General features: G+C 44.0%; 3 protein-coding genes across 4 annotated transcripts in view; 1 reads left to right on the plus strand and 2 right to left on the minus strand.

Moving 5' to 3' along the window:
- On the minus strand, window positions 1-3,193 carry LOC144898155 (dynein beta chain, ciliary-like). The gene is made up of 4 exons (XM_078789170.1): window positions 3,018-3,193; window positions 1,466-1,596; window positions 1,140-1,351; window positions 1-36 (listed from the first exon to the last, which is right to left on the minus strand). Exons 1-4 carry the CDS (start codon window positions 3,191-3,193, stop codon window positions 1-3), a joined length of 555 nt encoding a protein of 184 aa, XP_078645296.1.
- Window positions 3,194-4,504: 1,311 nt separating this feature from the next.
- On the minus strand, window positions 4,505-6,883 carry LOC144898156 (dynein beta chain, ciliary-like). Its single transcript, XM_078789171.1, has 2 exons — window positions 6,380-6,883; window positions 4,505-4,705 (listed from the first exon to the last, which is right to left on the minus strand). The coding sequence occupies exons 1-2, from the start codon at window positions 6,731-6,733 to the stop codon at window positions 4,505-4,507; spliced, it is 555 nt and encodes a 184-aa protein (XP_078645297.1). The 5' UTR covers window positions 6,734-6,883.
- Window positions 6,884-8,151: 1,268 nt separating this feature from the next.
- myocd (myocardin) overlaps window positions 8,152-24,903 on the plus strand; it is a 123,625-nt gene continuing 106,873 nt past the window's right edge. For both annotated transcript variants that reach the window (XM_078788887.1, XM_078788888.1), the window contains exon 1: window positions 8,152-8,308. In XM_078788887.1, coding sequence (XP_078645013.1) covers window positions 8,224-8,308 — 85 coding nt within the window. In that variant the 5' untranslated portion in view covers window positions 8,152-8,223. The remainder of the gene's footprint in view (window positions 8,309-24,903) is intronic.

Below are 24,903 nucleotides of genomic sequence, written 5' to 3' on the forward strand. Positions count from 1 at the left end.
TTACACCAAGTGGCTGGCAGCCTGAGGATCCAACACCTTCAAGGTGTTTTCACACAACACTCTGTGACTGTCGCTATCTCCAAAATCAGAACTTGTCACTTGTCATTTTTCCTGGCACCAAACGGCTTCATCAATCCGTCATTTGGACAAATACGTCAGCTAACAATTTCAAGACTAAAAAGGTAGCCAGCGTATGTAACTCTGTGTGCGAATTCAAATATGAATTCAAATATGAAACCTGACCGGATCTCTGAAGCACTCCGAACTGTGTTTTTTAGGGGTGCCACATCCAGGGTCACAGCAGCCAAGACCCCCTTTGGATATCGTACACAGTCACTAAAGTCAACCAGTCATTCATTCATTTTCTACCGCTTTTCCTCACAAGGGTGCTGGAGCCTATCCCAGCTGTCTTCGGGCGAGAGGTCGCCAGCCAATCACAGGGCACATATAGACAAACAACCATTCACACTCACATTCATACCTATGGACAATTTGGAGTGGCCAATTAACCTAGCATGTTTTTGGAATGTGGGAGGAAACCCGGAAAAAACCCACGCATGCAAACTCCACACAGAGATGGCCGAGGGTGGAATTGAACCCTGGTCTCCTGGCTGTGAGGTCTGTGCGCTAACCACTAGACCGCCGTGCCACCCGAAAGTCAACCAGTCATTCATTCACTCATTTTCTACCGCTTATCCTCACGAGGGTCGCGGGGGTGCTGGAGCCTATCCCAGCTGTCTTCGGGCGAGAAGCGGGGTACACTCTGGACTGGTGGCCAGCCAATCACAGGGCACATATAGACAAACAACCATTCACACTCACATTCATACTTATGGACAATTTGGAGTCGCTAATTAAACTTAGCATGTTTTTGGAATGTGGGAGGAAACCGGAGTACCCGGAAAAAACCCACGCATGCACGGGGGAGAACATGCAAACTCCACACAGAGATGGCCGAGGGTGGAATTGAACCCTGGTCTCATGGCTGTGAGGTCTGTGCGCTAACCAATAGACCGCCGTGCCACCCGAAAGTCAACCAGACTGGTTAAATCCACAATCAGTGACGCTAACCAAGGTACCCGAGTACCCGTGTACACACACGTGTGGAAACGTGAGCCAGGAAGCAAACCACATCTGACCTGTTGAGTGAAGACATCGCAGATCTCTTGCAGGAGAACAATGATTCGTGCTGGGGTGTTGTAGTATCCGGAGTTGGCCCACACGAGACACACAGTGTGCATGATTGGGCCTATTTGACCTTTGACATCAGAAAACTCCTTATTCCCCAAATCGTCCAAGAGTGGCTGGAGTGGCGTCAAGTAGGTGCAGATGTCCTTTGCTTCCTCCAAAGCTGTCACGTACATTAGTGATGTCATTTTTACATTCTTTAAAACTCCCAACCAGGAAGAAGCCAGCCTCATTGTCGCTATTAAACTTTCACACTATTGTCGTGCTGTGTAATTACCTGCAAGGACGTCCTGCAGGATGTTTTGAAAAGCTGGTGAATAGCTGCTCTCCACGGCATCCAGCAGAGTCTTCATTTTGTTCCCTTTGTGTGACGTTAACTGGGAGTAAATGCACTCCAAGTCAGCCCGTCTTAAAGGAGAAAATAGATGGATGTTCATCATTGACCATTACAAATACTTCCACAGGTCTTTGCAAAGGAAACCACCTATTAGCATTAGAATTACCTCATTAGTTCAGTTGCCTTCATTTGGTAAGTAAACAACCTTTCGAGCTGCCAATTGTATAGTAATGTACAGGAATGTACAGTAAACACTGTGGAGATGTATTGCACATGTTTAGATGGTGGACTAACATCTTGTATAAACGCATGGATGGCAAATTTCACCCAAACAGAACATCACTTTTTCCACTTTTCTGACCTAAACATGTAGTTACAATGTTGTATTCTCATGTTAAATGTATACTACCGCTAAAAAGTTTGGGATCACTTGCAAATTTCTTTGTTTTCCAAAGAAAAACATTTTCATGCATTTCACAAACAATGAAAATGAATCAGTCCTGTGCATCAATCTCCTGGTATGGCTGCTAATCCAAGTTCTTCATTTTATAAGGTTAATAGGTTATTACAAAAGCCATCTAAAAATCTAAACTAAAACTAAAATCTCTTACCATACTGTTAACTACTCCCTTCAGAGTGCAGCACAAAAGGGGTCTAACAAGGACAGAAAAACGCTGCACAATTGTGCAAGAAGACAAATATCTGAGAGTGATGCCTCACAGGTCATCACCTGGCAGCCGTCAAACACCAGTGTCAGTATCAGCAGTGAAGCGCCCACTTCAGGATTGCCGAGAAAAAGCCACATCTCAGACTGGCCAAAAAAAGTGATCCCAAACTTTTGAGCGGTAGTGTACATACTGTAAACATGTAGTAATAGGTTCATTCATAGTCACATTGGTAACATGGAATACTGTATTTTGCTGTATTTTGGAAGCATTAGTAGACCTTCCTTTCTGGGTGCTCTGATTTCCCACAGCAATGACGAAATGAAGGCTACATCGAGCATTAACTTGTCCAAACGCCAAACTTCCTGTGTTGGCCCGATGCATTGTGAGTAGGACAATGCTGCACTTCACAATGGCCGCCTGACAAAGGACTTCTTCAAGGGAAGTTTACAGAAATGGACATCAGTTCCAGACAGTGGATGCCCTCTGTGAAGCTATCTCCAGCACATGGATCAACATTCCCACTAACTTGGACACACTGGCATCTAGCAGGCCCAAAGCCATTTCTCAGCTGATGGACAGCCTGTTTGACTTGCATGCAGTCTTTGCAATGCATGGTTTACTCAAAAGAGTTTTATTTCACTGCCGTTTCTTCTTGTTGCATTACTAGCAGAAGCTCTGCTCAGAACCTCCTTAAGACCCAAAACTGTAAATTATTGCCATTTTTCAACTGTTCTTATAGTTTTGATCAGGAGTGTATGACACATCGGAAAAAAACGCGTTATAAAATCCTGCAATCCTGTGTGCAGGGTAACAAATGGGCTGACCTGGTCTTCCAGTAGAGCAGCTCTGTGTGCGGTGTGGGGGTTTTGCCTTCAGGTAACGCCTCTGTGGGGTCTTGTCTCACTACGGCATGGATCTGATGGCTCCACTCAATCACTGCTGACTCCAAGGAGTGGATGATGCTCGTATCGACTGTTTCTCCCCTGTGAAATGCCCCCATATTCAATGTACCAATGTATCTGTGTGCATGCCCAGACACAGAAAAGAACAGTAGGGGGAACATTGGCGCAGTGCAGTAATCCAACATAATAGTGTCCCCAAACACCTCCCAGAAGAAGACTGCTCTAAAGGTGATGGACTGGGCTAGCATGTACCCACTACACCCTGTTAGCGTCTTTGCAGCAACCTCAAACGGAAGAAAATGATGTGAAATATATATGGTATCAATAAGAAATGAAAGGGGTCAATGAACATTTATTGTTCTTTACTCATTCATTCATTTTCTACCGCTTATCCTCACGAGAGTCACAGGTGTGCTGGAGCCTATCCCAGCTGTCTTCAGGCGAGAAGCGGGGTCCACCCTGGACTGGTGGCCAGCCAATCACAGAAGTTGTTCATTCATTCATTCATTCATTTTGTACCACTTTTCCTCGCGAGGGTCACAGAGGGTGCTGGAGCCTATCCCAGCTGTCTTCGAGCGAGAGGCGGGGTCCACCCTGGACTGGTGGCCAGCCAATCACAGAAGTTGTTCATTCATTCATTCATTCATTTTCTACCACTTTTCCTCGCGATGGTCACGGAGGGTGCTGGAGCCTATCCCAGCTGTCTTCGGGCGAGAAGCGGGGTCCACCCTGGACTGGTGGCCAGCCAATCACAGAAGTTGTTCATTCATTCATTCATTTTCTACCACTTTTCCTCGCGAGGGTCACGGAGGGTGCTGGAGCCTATCCCATCTGTCTTTGGGTGAGAAGCAGGGTCCACCCTGGACTGGTGGCCAGCCAATCACAGAAGTTGTTCATTCATTGATTCATTCATTTTCTACCACTTTTCCTCGCAAGGGTCGCAGAGGGTGCTAGAGCCTATCCCAGCTGTCTTTGGGTGAGAAGCAGGGTCCACCCTGGACTGGTGGCCAGCCAATCACAGAAGTTGTTCATTCATTCATTCATTCATTTTCTACCACTTTTCCTCGCGAGGGTCACGGAGGGTGCTGGAGCCTATCCCAGCTGTCTTTGGGCGAGAGGCGGGGTACATCCTGGACTGGTGGCCAGCCAATCACAGTGCACATATAGACAAACAACCATTCACACTCACATTCATACCTATGGACAATTTGGAGTCATCAATGAAGCTAACATGTTTTTGGAATAGGGAAGGAAGCCGGATTTCTTGGAGAAGACCACAAAATTGTCCACAGGGTTATTCCCGTAAAAGGAATGATGCCCAGTCAGGGGGCACAGTGCTGGTAGCTGTTATGTTCAATGACCAGCAGCAGTGTCTACTAAGTGCAGGTATTGAAGGATAATATCCCACATTACCTTTTGTCTGTCTCCAAGGAAGCTTTTTCCGCTCCCTCCAAACCAAAAGGAAGTGACAGGAGCGTCTTGCCTTGCACTTGGCCAGACACCACAAACACATGACTCTTGAGGGAGTGGATGAGGTGTCTGACATCCTGGGACACCACCTGAGGCCATTCGGTGTGATTCCTGCTGTTGCAAAGCAAAGGCGCCACAACCTGGATAAGGGGAGCAAAGGTAAATGCAAAGGCAATTACGCACTACAATGCACTACATCGAGGCACTACAATGACGTCAGCCTCCCTCTGGGCTCTGTGCTATGGGCTCCTCTGGCTCCCCTTGGTGGACAAAGGTACAATTTCTGTGCCATTCATCTATTCTACTTGTCCTCCAATGAACTGCTCTTCTGGCAGCAATGCATTGTGCGTAGATGTTAAAATAGCTGCTGTTTTTTTCATTTTAAACTCTTATTGGTACATGTAATGTATATTTCCTTTTGAGTGTTAAGTTGCAGCATGATGAATTTAATATTGTTCGTAAGAAGAAAGTCTGACTGTTACAGTTAGGTCCATAAATATTTGGACGGAGAAAAAACGTTTTTCTAATTTTGGTACTGTACACTACCACAATGTATTTGAAATGACGCAGTTCAGATGTAGTTCAAGTGCAGACTTTCAGCTTTAATTTAGCGGGTTTAACTATGGTACTACGGTACCCATGATGTCATTGTATGGTCATAGTATGTATGTTTAAAAAAAAAACAAAAAACTTAAACTATATTATGGAAAGCAGGAAGTGAACAAATGTAACAGTTACTGATTGTAAAAGTACCAGATGGAGGGGTAGGATTTAATAAGCTTTGCTTCTTCCTACTCCTTTTGGACATGTGGAACTGTGAACTGATTATGGGATGCACTCAATTGTAATCTGATGCATGTTCAAATGAAATAAAACCATTACCATTACCATTACCATTACCATTACCATTACCATTACCATGAAAGAAAGGGATAAGGAATATTTGACGTTACTTTCGCCTTCACTGAAGACGTGATTCTTGACGTGACCGTCCCCAAAGACACAACGTGGCTGCAAGATCAACCACCGCCACCTTCCTGTTTTGCCATGAGTTATTTCTTGAATTCAATACTCACCTGAAAAACGGAGCCAAAGAAAATTGAAGGTGAGAAACATTATGGAAGTCAAGAAGGAAGTCATGACATAACAGGAAGATGGTCCATCCTGTCTTTGTCTTTTTATTTTTCTACACAAAATAAGATGAAAAATAAATAAACAAATCAAGAATAAAGAAAATTAATCAATCAGTAATAAATAAATAAATATAATAATAATAATAATAAAACGGCAAATAATAAAAACTTAAGAAACCACATATAGTTGGTGGGTAGACAAATTATTTTTTTCAGATTAAAATGAACAAAGCATTATTAGAGCCCTGTAGACATGACAAAACACGACTATAGTCACATTTATACTCTTTTTATTTACAACATATTGCGCAACTGCAGGGTCTTGAGACACATGCTAACTCGCAAACTAGAGAGCTAGCGACCTAAACGGTAGCCTTCAAGTTATTTCCTTTAAACTTAAATAGCCAAAAACTTACCACTTCCACACGCATAGTGAGGATAACTATTAACAGTTATTTAACCTTTAACATGAACATTAATCAAACGTAATGATTTTTTCTGGGTACACGATACCATACAGCATCCATATCAAACTTGCGCGGGCCGCACTAACATTAAACTTTCAAATTAGTGTCCTGCGGGCCACATTTGGCCCGCATGCCGCACGTTTGAGACCACTGGCATACAGTATTCTACTCGACTCTATACTAGTACTAATAGTAGTTCATGAAAACCCTTTACCTCGTCAACCAGAGCAGACAAGTGGTCCAGCGGCGCGTAGGACAGGTCCCCAGAGACCAGGTCTTCCCGCATCCCGCCAGGGCTGAGCGCAGTGCTCCTTGTCTTCAGAAAGTAGACCGCCTTGGTTCTGGTGGACTGGAACGTGAATCCAGCGGCGGGCTGCAGGAGTCCGGCGGCGGTAACAGACACCACTAAGCTCCCCTGTCCCGGTGAGTCCAGGAAGTCCTGCAAGATCCGCAAGTTCTCCTCGCAGGATACACACTTTTTCCAGAGTTCATGTTTGACTTGAAGAGTCCTCAGCACGTAATCCTGGATATAATCCAGTCGGCGGTCTTCAGCGTGGGACTCGTCCATGTCCGCCTGAAGGGGCTTGCTGTGTCACAATGTCCCCATAGGTCCCTATAGACACGCAGTGTTTGCATTAATGAGGCTGTTGTCATGGAGACGACTCTGTTTGTCCATCACCTGCTCAGCGACAGCCATTGTTTTCCTCGGGATTGCAGTTTGAACTTTGTTAGGAGAAAGGGTGTTGCCACACTTACCAGTGCACTAAGGCCGGTGCCGTGGGAGGGTGGATTGAGCGTGAGTGGGTTGCCAGGCTGAGGGCTTCAAACACACCAATCTGTATGAGTTACCTACAAAATTAAAACAAATATTTGACAGAAAATGCATTCAATAAAGTGATGCACCACAAAATGAAAGGGTGCAAATTTGACACTTTAATATACTTTACTTTACTATTATACTTTACTTTATTATATTTTGGAAAGCATCACATGTAGCTATGCAAAAAAAGATTTCCAGATTTGAAGACAAAACTTTAGTGGGTACTACGGGGTGGCTTCCGGTGGTCCAGAACACTAGTTCAGCCTTGTCGCGTTTCCGCCCGGACGCATTTCATTGCCGCACGAGACGACAGCGGCCTGTTTAGTGGAGGAGCTGTCAATTATACAGCGTCTGCATGAACTGCATATGGTAGGTAAGTTTTCCATGATTACTTCCGGTCAGGTTTTCTCACTATTGTTGACTTCTGGCAAGTCAAGTCAGGTCAAATTGGTTGATTTAGCCCTTAATAACCTAAAATCTCTAAGACAACACCCCCCCCCTCCTTTTCCCAATCACCCCCCCCCCCAATCACCGTGCTGCCACCCCGCTGGCAAACAGCATTAAGGCCTTGTTATCCCCATGTCAGTGAATGTCTCACCTTGGGTGACCCAATGAAAAATGTCTGAAAACTTCACTCTTGGCGATTTATTTCCCCATTTGTGCTGTTTTTTTTTTTACAACTTCCTCCTTAAATCATCTTTAGTGGTGTCAAAAGATCTTGTGGGATTAAAACCAGACTTCTCGTGGCCACTAGTCCCGGGACAAGGATAAATTCATTCATCAATGACAGTAGATGAAAACCAACTTTGTGTGGAATTAAAGTTTCTCTCCTCACAGTTCAATAGTTAAGACAAAAGTTGTGGCCCCCAGCTTTACATTACATGTACCAATAAGCGAGCTACGACCATGAGAAGTGATGTTCAGGTTGTAGACCACAGCATCAGGTCTAGCATCTGGTCTGAAGGGGATGCCGATTCCCCTGCTTTCCAAGATGGCTCCCATTTTCCACTGGGCGTTAGCAGTTTAAAGTTTGAAGTCGAGTCTCATGATGGGTTTAGTTCCAGATTCCCCCTGCTTAGTGTAGGAAGTGTCTTTTAGTAGCTCTCTGGTGGCCTCTTGTGCTTTACTTCTTGATGTCTCTTCTCCAACACCTCCACCAGCTTCCTAAGCACCTCACCGTGCCGCCATCTTAACCAGCCCTGCTCCACATCTGCACAAGCACAGCGGTTGCTGAAAGGATGCATTGGAGGTTCCATGGACAGGCAGGCGTGTCGACTGCCGAGCCATCGATGGAGGCTTCGAGGGACTTCGCAGATGAGAAAGGCTAGTGCCCCCCCCCTCCCCAGAGAACCTCTTTGTGCTTTGTGCACAGCATATGTTATCAATGAGTGTGAAGAAAACAATGCGTGTGATATCAAGTCATTGTGGGATAGCAACACCCAAATACCCAAATAGCTGAGGCAACCAAACTAAAATAAGCATCACGGTTAAAACTTTACAGCATATTATTAGTCCAAAAATATGCATATTGAAGCACATCATAAGGATTATATGCCAAATGAAACATTACCACCACCATACAGGTTGAACCAGGAAGACCACCATTCCACTTGTGACTGCAGTATTCCACATTGGCCACTAGGTGTCAGTAGAGACGCACCAGGCTGAATAACAGACTTATTGCAAGTTTCAATTATGGCACACCAGGCACAATAATAATAATAATAATGATAATAATAACAAAGGTAATGTTGGAGCTGAAGGCCCTTCACATCCTGTCCACCATCCATTCTGTTCTCCTACAGGCTAAAGTGTTTTACGTGGCATATTGTATCTGATTAATGCTACTATGTTGGGTAATAGGAGTGTAGAGGTAACTGTAGGGTTGTTAATGCATGTCTGCGGGGCTTTAATCATGTTAAAGAGTTTATTTAGACGATAGTAAACAGATTTCCATGCCATAACTATGAAAATATTTTATATATATGGATAAAGACTGTAGTGACTTGTCATTCAAGTCCTTTGAGAACTTACAAATGTGGCTCTCACCGTATTAGTATGGATCCTATTTGGACCCTATATGAACCCCATATGGATCGTATATGGACCCTATATGGATCGGATCCTATATGGATCGTATATGGACCCTATATGAATCCTATATGGATCCTATTTGGATCCTATATGGACCCTATATGGATCGGATCCTATATGGATCGTATATGGACCCTATATAAATCCTATATGGATCCCATATGGATCCTATTTGGATCCTATATGGATCGGATACTATATGGATCATATATAGACCCTATATAAATCCTATATGGATCCTATTTGGATCCTATATGGACCCAATATGGATCGGATCCTATATGGATCCTATATAGACCCCATATGGATCCTATATGGACCCTATATGTACGTTTGCTGTCTATATATAAATTACTTTAACTCCAGTCATTTTCTGACAAAGAAGATTTTACTACATTTATTTTCCTTTATGATGTGTTGATGTGTAATGCATGCAAGACAGGTGATGGCATAATCACTGCAGAAGCCCTGCCTAACTGCCGTCAGTCACCACAAGAGGGTGCTGCAGTGCAGCCAATGAACACCAGCTCCTGTTCCTGTTCCATCAACTCTGTGTTGCCCCTTTTCATTTAATAAAACAAGTCACTTCAACAACCAGCCTTTTTGTGCTGGACAACAGGAAGAAATTGTGAAAGGTCCGTTTTGCACTGGTCCACATTTCCCCAAGGTCCGAAGTTGCAACGTGCCAGCTCATTCCTGGCAGAGCTGGCTAACCAAGAAAGTCTGGAGGAAAGGCCACAGCTCAGCAGAGCGAGAGTCTGCTTGCTTGGAGCGATGGAACTTCAGTTCTTGGTGCTACCAAGCCCCAGCAGCCATGCTGGTCATGCTGGTGGAAAAGATGATATACTTACTACTGTTGAGCGGAGGGATTCAAACATCTCACAGCCTTTTATTCGTGTACGATTGTATTTATATGCTGTTACGGCACTTTTATATGTAACAAATTTTCCTGTTAAATTACAGTACACTACTGGCAGCTAGAGTTGCCAGTTTCAAACTGTTATTCGACAGTGTGCTACCGTGATCAACAACAACAGTTTAAGTATTACAGTACTGTGCTGTAGAGAATATAAGCATTATAGTAATATACTGTTATTTTACAGTTCCTACATTATTCTCAATTAACAACTTCCTACTGTAACAAATTTACTGTTAAATTACAGAGAATTTACAAAGAATATAAATCACGTAAATGTTTATTTCAACATACTGCTACTGTAAAATACAATAAGAATAATCAAAGAAACTAAAAACGGTTAGATGTCCCCAGAAAAACAAACTAAATCAATTCTTCAAATGCATGTAAGAGATCTTACCAGGCATGAAAACACAACAAAACTGTTTCCATACTATTCCTTTACATCAGGGGTCTCAAACACGCGGCCCGCGGGCCAAATGTGGCCCGCAGGACACTAGTTTGAGGCCCCCGCCTTGATATGAAAGTTTAATGTTAGTGCGGCCCGCGCAGGTTTGATATGGATGCTGTATGGTATCATGTACCCAGAAAAAAATATTACGTTTGATTAATGTTCATGTTAAAGGTTAAATAACCGTTAATAGTTATCCTCCCTATCTGTGTGGAAGTGGTAAGTTTTTGGCTATTTAAGTTTAAAGGAAATAACTTGAAGGCTACCATTTAGGTCGCTAGCTCTCTAGTTTGCGAGTTAGCATGTGTCTCAAGACCCTGCAGTTGCGCAATATGTTGTAAATAAAAAGAGTATAAATGTGACTATAGTCGTGTTTTGTCATGTCTACAGGGCTCTAATAATGCTTTGTTCATTTTAATCTGAAAAAAATAATTTGTCTACCCACCAACTATATGTGGTTTTTTAAGTTTTTATTATTTGCCATTTTATTATTATTATTTTATTTATTTATTACTGATTGATTGATTTTCTTTATTCTTGATTTGTTTATATTATAAGATATTTCAGAACAGTGGAATGTTTTATCAGAGCTTTTCTTGTAGAAAATCGAAACCAAAGCAAAGTTTATTCATTTTTCTGTTTTTAATAAATGCGTTTTTTTTTTTGTTTGTTTTGGTTTTTTTGGAAAACCTGATGCGGCCCAGTCTCGCCCAGACCCTTGCTCCAGTGGCCCCCAAGTAAATTGAGTTTGAGACCCCTGCTTTACATGGTCTTTCTAAGAACTTGAAAACTGATGAAAATATTCATCAATTGCAAACATTTCTGAAGAAAACTGTAGGAATGTTGGTGTTTTTCCAACTAGTCCTGTGAGGTACACATATGTTCTATCAAAAAGCAGTTAAATATACAGAACATCAATTTACTGCCATGTATGGAAATATACAGCGTCTCAGTAAGAACTTATATAACTTAAATATGCATCAATGGCAACATTTGGGGAAAAAGACCGGTTATGACCTCGGCTTTAGGAGGATGTGCCTTTCATTTCGTGTACAAAAAATGCAAGTCGGAAGGATGGCCACTGGAGATGTAAAGGGATCCATTTTCTTTTGAAGACATAGTCAGGTAAGTCGACCCTAACAATAAAAGAAAAGGACTGAGGTACAGTAAGCAAGTATTTATACTGCATTGCTATACGAGACCGCCAGCTCTGTGCTGACATGGAGAGGACTTGAGGACAACCTGAAGCTGCTGATGATGTGCATGAGTGTGTTTGAGGAATCTGGTGACTAACCCGGACTTACAGGAATAATCCTAAATGATGCTTAACGCCTGCTAAAAATAGTAGCATCAATCATACCTGACTTGGTGGATTAGGTTGGGTCAGGCCATGTAAAACCCATAGACCCATGGAAGGACAATTCCTTGTCATAAAAGTGACAATGCTCCAATCGCAGCCTGCACAGGAAGTGGAGAACACATCAAGCTGCAACAGGTTATTTCTGGGTCCAATCAGGGATGTCCAAAGTGTGGCTGTGGGGCCAGCACCTTGTTTTTTATTTGCCTGCAACCTATTCTACAGATAAGAACACCAAATGGTTCACTTCTCCAAAGAACTAAGAATGGTAACAGGACTAGTCGATTCATCAACAGTGACATTGAAAATCGAATCAGATTCCTCCAAATCGAATCGTCAGTTATTCCAAGAGCCACCTCCAACACATCCATCTAATTGGCCAATTGTTCCACATCACGTCATGCGGAACCTCACCGTAAAGCACTGGTGTCGGGGGCCTGAATTACACTCAATGCATGTAATGCTTCGTGTTCTTGGTGTATTTGCAATGTCCAATATTTCCCAGGATACACATACTTGCAGTATTTGGTCCATAATATTGCATAATTACATTGGTCTGCTTTGCGGTATACTTCTACTTTTGCGGTTGTCTTCAGTGAAGCTGGATCTGGAGGGACCACATGCTGCATGGAGGCAGAGCTGGAGGTGCCAGAACCTTAGACAGTCTGGGCAGGTGCCTGAGCTGCGACACCGGAGGTCACTGGAGTCACAGGGGGGTGGCCACCATTAGGCCGCTGCTTCTGGGAACCTCCTGGCCCTGGATGTTGAGTTGATGTAGAGGCCGGTGGGGGGGGGGCAAATCATTGTTATGCCACAAATGTAACCTCAACTTCCTTGTTGTTGTCGTTCAAGTCAACACCTGGAAGTCGCAGCTTATGCTTGAGGCTTTGGCTTCCTAGAACAGGAGCCTGGCGGCAGTCACACCCATCCAGGATCTCAGCGCAGACGCCTTTCCCAGCTCCAGGGGGGTTTTTAATTTTTTTTTTTAACCGCCAAAATATAGGAACACTTGCACAGTGGTCCCAGAGAAGCAACCAATGGTTTGCAGTCATGCATTGTTGGGATGAATCCATACGTTCACTGATAGCGAACGTTGGTCGCTGGCATTGAGTGTTGCATGGGGGTGTGGCGTACATCAACTTGCAGCAAACGTGCTGCTCTGTGACTGTATGAAAAAGTAGGGGGAAAGAAGTTTTATCCGGGCTTCGCGAGCAGCAAGCATCGCCAAGCCCTGCGGTCGCAGCCTTACACATGGCTCCGAACGAACCCCGCGTTTTTCCTCATCAGAGAGACGGGTGTAAAAGCGCTTTTGGGGGCTTGTGGTTGGACAAGTCATGTTCTGCCAGTCTGGTCTGGCTCTGTTCTGTTGAAGGACCACTGATGGCTTTTAAAGAGTTGGATGCTATGACTTGATGGGCAATTTTCATACTTCCGCAACTTGGTGAGGGGCCAAAAGCAACATGCTGGAAGATTTGGCTCTCCGAAACAGGATATTGGGTTGGAAATAGCTGTCTGGGGACTAGCTGGATGACATGCGTATTACATGTATTGCTGAGCACTGAGAACAATCTTATTTGCATAGAATCATAATACAGGGTGGTCTGAAAGTATGGACACGGCCAAAAATCAATATTCATTCATTTTTTACCTCACCCTCACAAGGGTCGTGGGGGTGCTGGAGCCTATTCCAGCTGTCTTCGGGCGAGAGGCAGGGTACACCCTGGACTGGTGGCCAGCCAATCACAGGGCACATATAGACAAACAACCATTCACACTCACATTCATACCTATGGACAATTTGGAGTGGCCAATTAACCTAGCATGTTTTTGGAGTGTGGGAGGAAACCGGAGTACCTGGAGAAAACCCACGCACGCACGGCCGAGACCGTGAGATGGCCGAGGGTGGAATTGAACCCTGGTCAGACCTCTCGTACGAAGACAGCTGGGATAGGCTCCAGCACCCCCGCAACCCTCTTGACGATAAGCGGTAGAAAATTAAAGAACATTACAGCTTCCAATAGCAATTTTTTTTCTTGAATATTTCAATGTTCAGGTTGCACGGTGGAAGAGTGGTTAGCGTGCAGGCCACACAGCTAGGAGACCCAAGTTCGATTCCACTATCTCTGTGTGGAGTTTGCATGTTCTCCCCGTGCATGCGTGGGTTTTCTCCGGGTACTCCGGTTTCCTCCCACATTCCAAAAACATGCTAGGTTAATTGGCCACTCCAAATTGTCCATAGATATGAATGTGAATGTGAATGGTTGTTTGTCTATATGTGCCCTGTGATTGGCTGGCCACCAGTCCAGGGCGTATCCCGCCTCTTAGGGACACGCTAGTAAAACGAGGCGGCCTCTCGAGATCATCTGAAACCCAGCTTATGAAACAAGCCTGGGCGAAGGTGGAGATAGAATATGTTTTGTTGAGTTCTATTGAGTTACAGATGTAAATCAGAGTGTAGAGTTTTGAAGGTTTCAAACAATTTGGGTGCCTTGTTATGTCATGAAACATTGACAAATATCTGCTGAGGCCACCAAGACGAACAGCGATGGTCTTTTCGGAGGGGGGAGCATCTGATGTTGATGAAAAGACAAAGACACGCAGTGACGTTAAAAGATGTTGACTCTGGCGTGGCTGCTGAGTGTCCTTCACCTCACAGATTCCAGCGATACGACTAAAGTAAATTTGTGCCTTGTTGTATATGCCTCAGCCAAGTATACTGTTTATTTAACATCTCCTGTGTGCTGAGTTATGACGAGTAATGATTACTCAAATGCCCGGTGTTTGGCCAATTGTACCAGCAGCGCCTCCAAAGACGGGGCAGTGTTTATTTGAATTTTCCATTTTATATTGCCACATGTCTTTAGGCTGTTTACAGTTTATTCACGGTGATAGATCATTTCCTTCACCGAGTGCTTTTGCACCAAAGGTGGCGCAACGTAACCGCACATGTAATGCATGAGTGATGTCTTCTTTCATCCGAGATGAGACAATAAGCCCAAAAAATCAGCTCCTGTCACATGAGCTTCCACCAGACCTTAAGCCGGTTTTCAACATAGGTGAACAAAATCCTCTCAGTTCTGCAATCCATCCTCAACATTGACAACCCTCTCATTCCTGTTGGAGAACATTGGCCGTCTTGGTCAATATGCTAATGATGAAAATGCTGAGAAGAACTTCCGTTTGTACTGTTGGATCTTCAGGAGGTTATACATAGAGCTTCAAGTGGGAATGAGATTAAAACAAAAACTGGAATCGGCCGACAAAGGACTTCCATCATGAGGGATTACCCCAGCAGCCATCTGCTGTTTGACGCCCCTGCACAAACTGAAGCTCCGTTGTTCCACTGAAGGAAAAAGCAGCTCATATTATGACGGTGCCCCCCCACTCAGCACTGTTGGAAGCCCTCAGCACCATATTCCACCCTTCAACGTCCCATTTTGGTGTTCCCATGCAAATTCCAATTGTGGTGTTGAAGGAGATGCTGAATAATAGTTTTTTCTTCTTAAAAGCATTCTCTCGCCAATAGTGTCTGATGGTTATTGGGCTGCACTCGGCACTAGTAAGAACCTTCACCGGCTCATGTCCTGATCCAGTCCGGGATACCGCAAAATTCCACTCACACTGACTCCACCAGGCGAGCATCCGCTCCGGGTGCAGAATATCGCCATGTGTACAGGAAGTTCTTGTATACATGGCCGTATTTGCCTGCACAGCCAGCGTGGGCAAGGGGTGTTTTGATGCCTTTTGACTTCATACAATGAGTAAATACAAAATCCTATCTTTTTTTCATGTTTATTATTTTTAAATAGTATTTAATTATTTCATATTGTTTTATGGTAATGGTTTTATTTCATTTGAACATGCATCAGGTTACAATTGAGTGCATCTCATAATCAGTTCACAGTTTACAATCAGTAATTGTTACATTTGTTCACTTCCTGCTTTCCTAATATGTTTTTTTTTGGGGGGGGTTCAAATTTTTGTCACGTACTGAAGTACGAGGTGATATGAGCATCCAATGACATAATGGGTACCATAGTAAGTGTCAATATAGTGATATATATATAGCACATCATGGCTGGTTCAAGACTGTTATTGTTGTTTGTTATTTGAGTGTACAAATTCTCACGGTAACTTATCAATTTTTTGTATTGATATGATGGCCATAACTTATAACACTCTGGGGCAGCCCCAAAAAAAGGTGTGTACGGCACCAGAGCCAGACCTGCACTACAGGAGCCAGTGTGAGCCTACAACACATTCCAATTTTGTGTAATGCTTCCGGCGGCCGTAACAAATTCAGCGTGATCCCGGCCTTCTTTGGACTGAGAATGTGCCGTGTCTTGACAGAGGGTCGATGGCATCTTCACAAGCCATGATGTAGCTTTGCATTTCCCCCAACTGCTGAAATAATGCGCGTTCTTGCCAATGTCGGCGTTGCTCATTCACTGTTCAGCTTGCTCCTATTTTATTCACATTCACCGCATTTGATTGCTAGAAGTTGGTACTTGTTGCTCTGTCTAAGCTAACTCCATTCCATCTGGTTCTCCTGATGTGGAGCCCAGTCACAATCACATCGTTCATGCATGCACTTTGCTCCAGCTCATCTGTCGTTCTTTTTCACCTCCTTTTTATAGAGCCAGGTCACTTTTCCTCGACACAACTATGGGTAGATCTTGATGTTGTGATTTCTTATGGAAGACATGGATTCTTTTTCTTTCCACTTTTTCCCTCAGGGGAACGATGAGGATGCTCTTCCATCTTCTATACCTTTGGATTTCAAATGAGGGTAATCAGGCTGTCCATGTCCAATATACTTCTGGCTCTGTCTTAACATCCGTGACTCCTTCACCATAACATAAAAATTCACGTAGCTGCTGTTCAAAGGATTAGAAAAGAGCAAAATAGCGATAACTTCAGCAACGTTCTGAAACATCTGGGGATTTGCGGTGTTTCTCTTCAGACCTGAAACTCCAAGTCAGATGAGAAAGGAACCATGATTTACTTTCCCCCTCTGTATTCCTGCACCCTGGCTGGCTGTCTCAACACGTCCTCCTTGATTTAAAAGCAGCCGTGTAATGTTTGTGTTGGCTGAGACACAGTAAGCACCAAACTGATTTGATGTATTAAGGACACTTTGGATTTTTGGGTTTAGATTTTTTTCCCAGTATTGAAGGCGGCACTTTGAAGGCAAATTTGATTCAAGGTTTTTCAGTTCTGACTTCTGGTTCTTGCTGCATATCATTCGTGGGAGGAAATGAGTTCTAAATATTTGATTGGGATTTCACTGAACTCTATCTTTATTCTAAGGGTTCTGATGTATGAATGTATGTCTTGCTACTGTGCTATGGCTGCACCTCGATGTAGAAAGGTGGCAGCAACAAGCACACGCCCGCTCACGTGCGCCTTCGCCCATTCAAAGCAATTCATAAAGAATATATAGTGTATTTCAGCCAAATCACAGGGCAAACAACCATTCACACTCACATTCATTCATTCATTTTATACCACTTATCATCACGAGGGTCGAGTGGGGTGCTGGAGCCTATCCCAGCTGTCTTCATGCGAGAGGCGGGGTACACCCTGGACTGGTGGCCAGCCAATCACAGGGCACATATAGACAAACAACCATTCACACTCACATTCATACCTATGGACAATTTGGAGTCGCTCTCCTCTCTATTTGACCATGAAATGTGCAGTTTGTCAGTTTTACTGAAAAAAAGTGTGCACCTAAGTGTTTTAGGAGAGAGCTCTTTTCCGTAATAACACTTATATGCCCCCCCCCCACACACACACATAAATATATACAGTATATACACACATAGCCATGGGAAAACAACCATATATATGTATATATAGATGGGCTGCACGGCGGTCTAGTGGTTAGTGCGCAGACCTCACAGCTAGTCCGGAGTTCAGTTCCACCCTCGGTCATCTCTGTGTGGAGTTTGCATGTTCTCCCCGTGCATGCGTGGGTTTTCTCCGGGTACTCCGGTTTCCTCCCACATTCCAAAAACATGCTAGGTTAATTGGCCACTCCAAATTGTCCATAGGTATGAATGTGAGTGTGAATGGTTGTTTGTCTATATGTGCCCTGTGATTGGCTGGCCACCAGTCCAGGGTGTACCCCGCCTCTCGCCCGAAGACAGCTGGGATAGGCTCCACCCTCGTGAGGATAAGCGGTAGAAAATGAATTAATGAAATCCAAAGACGTTATATATACAGTATAAAACCAGGTTTTATACTGTATACCCTCATTTTAGTACGAGTGATGCCGTACGGCCAACCACCATAGTGGGTGTAGCAAATATCTGAATGTGCGTTGGCCGCACTAATTCTTTACGGACTCACAAAGACCCACAACATAACACCTGAGTTTGCATTGCAACCTGAGAAACGTTCCTGTAGAGTTTGTTTGACATGACAAAGGACCAGAAAATCAGCACGTCACACGTGCGCCCTTGATCGGCCCTCCGACAGGTTGTGACCCGAGTCCGTCCTTCCATCCAGACGTGTCCAACATGTAGAAAACAGTTTGTAGATTGATGGAAACATGGAGAATATTCCTAAAATCTGATCGGAAACGGCACGGTCAGGCTTATTGTTTCATAGAAGTCTCACATCGTGACGTATTGAATTCTCAGCGTATGACTTGTGTCATGAAATATTCATGTAACACATGGCTTGCTCTTTCAAAAACAACTTCCTCGGCCTCTCGGGTTCCACCCGCGGGAGCTCAGGAATACGCCGCGATCGCGTACGTCACACGGCATTTGCATAAATATCGTATCCTTGTCGAAGTAAACTTTGAATTCCTTTCCAGAAAATGACAGAGTGACACGAATATTCAGGATGTTCAGAAAGTGATTACTGCATTCATAAATCAGATTTCATGCTTGGACAAAACTTGTAAATGTGCTTTTTGTGATGCATACATCTGCTGTGAGGAGCTGGAATGGGGGCTGAAGCTTTCCTTCAACAAATGATTGGATTGCACGCTAATAGAAGCTATTGGCTTTCAAAAAGGGTCAAATGACATTACAGAGGTCAGATGGAATTTGAACTTTTCCTCTGAAGTCATCATTCTGTATAATTGTAGTCAAATATCCCGACAAGTGTCCCAGAAGATGTGATCCATATGAAAGTATTTACTTCACTGTGACCCTCTGTACATTGGAAATAATGACATGGTTAACTCAAACTTGCTTTTAAATCTCACAGAAGATGTACTTTGCATAATAATTACGCCCTGGAAGAAGAATAGTTCAAATGAATTATGAAGGGATCAAAATGAAAATAACATTCATGTCCATGAACTTTGGATATAAACTTTGCCTGATCACAATTTACTGGTCTTAACTGTACCATCACAAATCAATTGAAGTGGACCATTTGGTGGGAAAGGGGCTTGAATTTACCCGACTAGATGACCAGATGAACAGTAGGCTAGTCATCGAGCAGGAAAACACCCGTAAATCCCTGGTCCACTGGGACATCAGTGACTTACCAAAAATAAATTTGTCCATAACTACATGGAATTTTGTGTAAATCCATAACAATTTTTGAAATATGGTCGATAATTGTATTTGAAATATAATTTACAGTTACAAATATGATTGCATTTACAGTATATATTGTTTGTTCGAGGGTCCTTGAATGCACCACAGGGCTCTACATTTAAAAAACAAAAATGACTTGCCCATGGGGAGTCCTTAAGGTGAGAACTACTTGCCCGAAGTTGCCCCACGTAAAATGAAAAGACTGCCATAATGATATCATATAATTTTTGTGACATCACATGAGATTCTCAAATTCTCAGATTAAATGATTATCATTTCTTGTGCTTGTTTAGATCATCATAGATCATGATGTTGCATGGAAATCTGGATTGTCAAGAGACTTCTAGGCACTTTGCCTCGATAAATAAAAGTACATTCATGATTGAATAAACATTGTGTTTATTAAATAATAAATGACAACACAAGTTATTGGGTAAACGTTCTTTACTATTGCAACCTGAGTCAGATCAAACTAAAGAGCTTTAATCTCTGACATAAAGTAAAATAAACATCACATGATCTTAAGTTGTGCATGCAGAACATTGACAAGATTCCACCTTGGAAAACGCTTGAAAAATAGATCCGAAAAAGTCCATAGAAGTTCAAGTTGAGCCACAAACTGGAACATAAAGAATAACAACTAAAACATATCATGAATCATTTTCATCAGAGTCTGATGAGGATTCTGCGTTCCCATAAACGTATCGTTTTCTCCTTTTACCCCCAGTCAACCACCTGTGCCATCATTTGATTTGCTGCCGCTAATAAAATACTTGTTTAGGAGGCACTGTTTCATCACTTTTTGCTGTTTTCCTTCAGAAGTTGTTGAAGAATTAGACCATGTTAGCTGGGACGCCATGATAGATGTTTTCGTAGTCAAACAATCGCTGATTGGTTGATTGCGAACAAGAATGGGTGTGGGTAAAACGCGGACTGTGGACTTCGGACCGCGGTCTAAATAAACGATTATCTTGATTGGTCCATTTCAAGATTTGCAAGGATTGTTTTGCAAATTACCACCGGAATTACGCAGTCCGTGTTTTCCGGGAATATCACTGATTGGATTTTACCTTCCCGGAATTTTATTTTAACGTGCCCCGAGCCATCGGTACATCATTATTTTCGAGCCCTGCACCATTTTGCATTTTCACCCGTTTTCTTTCCCCTCCCTAATGTGCACAACTTCAAGTTGATTCATGCTAGCACGCTGCCTTTTACCATGCATGTCAACTAGCCACGGAAAAATCTTCTCTCTGAACCACAACCAAGTCCAGGCTGGTACTGACGAATGGTGGGCCTTCCTTCATTCAGTGATTTTAATTTGATGTGTTTCCTGTTACTTCGTTTCCTTCACATCGAGAGGAGTCAGTTGAGGTGGTTCGGGCATCTAGTCCGGATGCCTCCCGGACGCCACCCTGGTGAGGTGTTGTGGGCATGCCCAGCCGGGAAAAGGCAGACCTAGGACACGCTGGAACGACTATGTCTCACAGCTGGCCTGGGAACGCCTTGGTGTCCTCCCGGTGGAGCTGGAGGAGGTGGCCGGGGACCGGGAAGTCTGGGCTTCTCTACTAAGACTGCTGCCCCTGCTACCCGGACCCGGATAAGCGGAGGAAAATTGATGGATGGATGTTTCCTGTTACTGTTGACACAATACATAAAGAATATGTTCAATCAGATCTTATAATGTACCAACCCCACAAGGAGTTTTGTGGGGACACATGGGCCTGCCGCTTTGTCCGATTAGATGGATGACACACATGACGTGACACCCCTCAAACCCCCATGTACCATGACACCCCAGTCAAGGCGAAAGAGTGAAAGCAAGGCTTTGACCAACATTAGTATGAAGTATCAAAGTGTGCTTGTCAGCCGGTCTGAGTTCAACAGGCTGAGAGTTGCTATTACGAGTGTCTGGATGACATTGGGTCTTCAAACACACCGTGCTCGCTCAAAGCCGCTGAGGTAATACTCTAAGTCGCAGGCCAGAACTCCTTGCTCAGAGCAGCAATAGAAGAGCAGGTCCAAATTTAGAGGATTATTAAGTGCACTCAGTAACAATTCCATCAATCAAGCGGTTTGCCATCTCCTTCTCAAGTTTTACAAATGAAGATTGTCTGCATTTTATTGCCATGTCTCATGGATTACATCACTTTGGGCTTCATCCACAAAGTTCTCCGGTGTCACTTCTCAACATGCACAAACTTAAACATCAGATTGTTTTTGGCACTTCTTTATAGTCCTTATGACCAATGACTGAACCCCTTGCCGAAAGCGAAGAGAGCCGAGGGGCTGCTTCATTTGCTCATCCTCAGAATGTTTTCATACTTTGCGTCTTGATCTGAAGTGAAGGATGTAAGCTTCTGGTAAATACCAATCTGAGTGTAAAATATTGGCCTCTCTCGTACAGGCTATATCACATGAGCATGCCTCGGGGCGTCTCGGAGAGTACTTAATGCCTTCTACTCTGCTTCAATGCCCCTGTTCCCAGGAGCTGATCTGTCTATCAAACTAGCAGCCCACACCAGGATAAACAATAAACACTTGTTGCTGTCCATCTCGCTATTCCTTTTCTAACTGACTTGTCCCCGTTGGAGGATAATTATGATAATTATGGCGTATTTCCCAGCTGATATTGGGTACGAGGTGGGGTACACTGTGGACCGGCCACCTGTCAATCAGAGGACACAGAGATATACAACATGGACATGCCTGTGGAGCGGTATGTTGTGCTCCCTGCCATGTTTTGTCATGTGCTGGACAGCCTTCTTCCTCTTCTTTCCATTTGGGCTTTTCCCTTCAGGGGTCTCAATGGCTTCCATCCAACCCTGTCTTCTGCATCTGGGAATGCGGGTATGCCTAATACTTAAATTGCCTCAGCACAAATGATTAAAAATACGATGTAGCTGGGTTAAAAATTGTCTCAAACCTGGAGCGAATTGGGTGACAGCCGGTGCTCTGCGATTGGCTGGCCACCAGTTCAGGGTGCACCTAGCCTCCCACCCCAAGTCAGCTGGGATAGGCTCCATCATACCCCCACCACCTTAGTGAGGATACATATGAATGGATAGAGGATGTCCTCAAAGTCTGGATATACAATAGTCACACATTCATTCAGTCGTCCATCCATCCATCTTCTTCCATGTATCCAAGGTTGGTAATGGGGCCGGGAGCCTAAGGAATGAAGTTCAGACATCCCTCTCCTCAAGGCAGATCCTGATGTATTCCAGGGCCACTTGAGAGACATAGTCTTTCCAATGTGGCCTGGGTCTTCCCTGAGGCCTTCGACTGGTCGGACGTGTCCTGAACCCCTCCTCAGGGAGACGACCGGGACACATCTTAACCACAAGCCTGAGCCACCTAATCTGGCTCCCCTCAATGCCGGGGGAGCAGCGTTTCTACACCAGTATGATGGAAACTCATTTTGGCCACCTGTATCCACGATCTTGACCTTCCCAGCTCATGAATTCTACTCTCTACTTCACCACAACGATGATGCAGATTCTAAATCCACCAGTCAGTCTTGTGTCCCACCATTTCTTCATTTTAGAAAAACACCCCCATGTCACAAAAACAGAGCAGAGGACAGGAAATGCCCGACAGGAAACAGGTACTCTATTGGGATGAAGACCATAACAGGATAGCCTCTAGCATATTGTTTTTTTTAATGAAAATATTTCAGCACACAGGCGGCACAGCGGTCGAGGGGTTAGTGCACAGACCTCACAGCTAGGAGACCAGGGTTCAATTCAACCTTCCAATGCCCATATAAGGAAGTGCGTTCCTCTGTGACGTCACAAATGAACAGTTTTACACCGCCCTCTGAAAGCGAGCGTTTTCTTCTTTCAGGACTCACTTCCAAATTCCATGATCTGAAACTTTGTGGTTCATGGTTTAACACGGGGCTGCACGGCGATCAAGTGGTTAGCGCGCAGACCTCACAGCTAGGAGACCCGAGTTCAATCCCACCCTCGGCTATCTCTGTGTGGAGTTTGCATGCTTTCCCCGTGCATGTGTGGGTTTTCTCCGGGTTTCCTCCCACATTCCAAAAACAAGCTAGGTTAATTAGCGACTCCAAATTGTCCATAGGTATGAATGTGAGTGTGAATGGTTGTTTGTCTATATGTGATATATCAGTGATTGGCTGGCGACCAGTCCAGGGTGTACCCTGCCTCTCGCCCGAAGACAGCTGGGATAGGCTCCAGCAACCCACATGACCCTCGTGAGGAAAAGTGGTAGAAAATGAATGAATGATTTCAGCCCACTTGAAACACAAATGGCATAACTAAGATTGTTAATATGAAATATGAGTAATGTATGTAGGCTCCTGTACTGAACGCCTTGTCAATCATCAGAAAATATAATTGCCATCAGTCACACGTCCTTCACCTTTCTCTTTATTCCCTTCCTTCATTTGCAGCGCTGCCAAAAGGGACACCTTCCCCTCTTAAATTAGAAAAACAAGTTAACCTTTGCATTATCACCCCCAAAATTTCTGCTGAAGTCCCTAATCATCTTCTTACGTTTCCTTCCAAAGCCCACGGTTATGAATCTTCAACTCCGCGCCTTTGAAGTCTCACAATGCATACCATACTTTGATCACTACGGAGGAGTGAAGAGCAAAACTACTTGAACTGAAATTGGACCAGTCAAGCAGAGGACAGCAAAGTTTGCAATCTTTTATGAATGACAGAGTACAATATTATTTCATTCTTATTTATGCTTCATCTCTGTTTATCCAGATTGCTTCACTTTATGAAAGGAAAAAGTTCCGAGTAAAATGCAGCCCAACACGTTCCAGTCTTCTAATATCGTTGTCGGTGGACTGCTCCCGACCAGATGAGCGAAAGGTCAGAACTCGGTAATGTAACCCTGATCCAGCGACAGTGCTCGCATTACTTCAGCATGTTTACATCATGACTGGAGGTGTGGAGGCTCGGCTTTGACTCCGGTTAAATTAGCTCTCACTATTACACTATTACATCACTAACCAGCAGTAGGCAGTGGAGCAGCAATGGGAGACGTGATGCCGATATTTTGGGTGCAGGTGATCGTCGGTAGCCGAGGTCTGAGGCCCCCGGTCGGCTCAGCAGGCAAAGGGGGGTTTGTTTATAGAAGGAGAGACGTATCTCCTGAGATGATCCCAGGGGTTGCGCCTAATTTGAAACAACTGCTTGATGTTCACATCAGTGGCTGCAGAGGTTTGTCTTCTGGGTGGGGCTTGAGGCTGTTCTGTCTTTTAAAGTCACCACTTTCTAATATGCAGCATTTGATGATGGATGTCCGTGTGACATCGGTGTGTCGAGTGTTGAAGTGAAACGTGACTAAAATGCAACCCGAAAATATCAGGTTTATCCTGGCTGTTGTGATGCTAGAATGGTAAAAGGAAAAGGGACATTGACTTGAGATGATGTGGAATTCCAGGAAAACCTTGGAATTTTGAGAATGCCAAAAATTGATCGCCTGAATGAGCTGCATGTTTAGGTGTTGTAGATGTTTGAACCGATTGAGAAATATGGAAGTAGTAGGAATTGTCAATAT

This window comes from Doryrhamphus excisus, linkage group LG2, assembly GCF_037039965.1.
Source record: "Doryrhamphus excisus strain RoL-2023G ecotype Guam linkage group LG2, RoL_Dexc_Guam_v1.1, whole genome shotgun sequence".
NCBI lineage: Eukaryota > Metazoa > Chordata > Actinopteri > Syngnathiformes > Syngnathidae > Doryrhamphus > Doryrhamphus excisus.

Bases quoted from the DNA above. Each gene is read 5' to 3' on its own strand.
- LOC144898155 (XM_078789170.1), bottom strand. From the start codon at position 3,193: ATGGGGGCATTTCACAGGGGAGAAACAGTCGATACGAGCATCATCCAC. The intron at 1,597-3,017 runs GTCAGCCCATTT...TTCTCCTTTAAG, and splicing joins CTGCTCTACTGGAAGACCAG to ACGGGCTGACTTGGAGTGCA. The intron at 37-1,139 runs GTCAGATGTGGT...AACACCTTGAAG, and splicing joins GCGATGTCTTCACTCAACAG to GTGTTGGATCCTCAGGCTGC.
- LOC144898156 (XM_078789171.1), bottom strand. From the start codon at position 6,733: ATGGACGAGTCCCACGCTGAAGACCGCCGACTGGATTATATCCAGGAT. The intron at 4,706-6,379 runs GTAAAGGGTTTT...CCCCTTATCCAG, and splicing joins TGTCTGCTCTGGTTGACGAG to GTTGTGGCGCCTTTGCTTTG.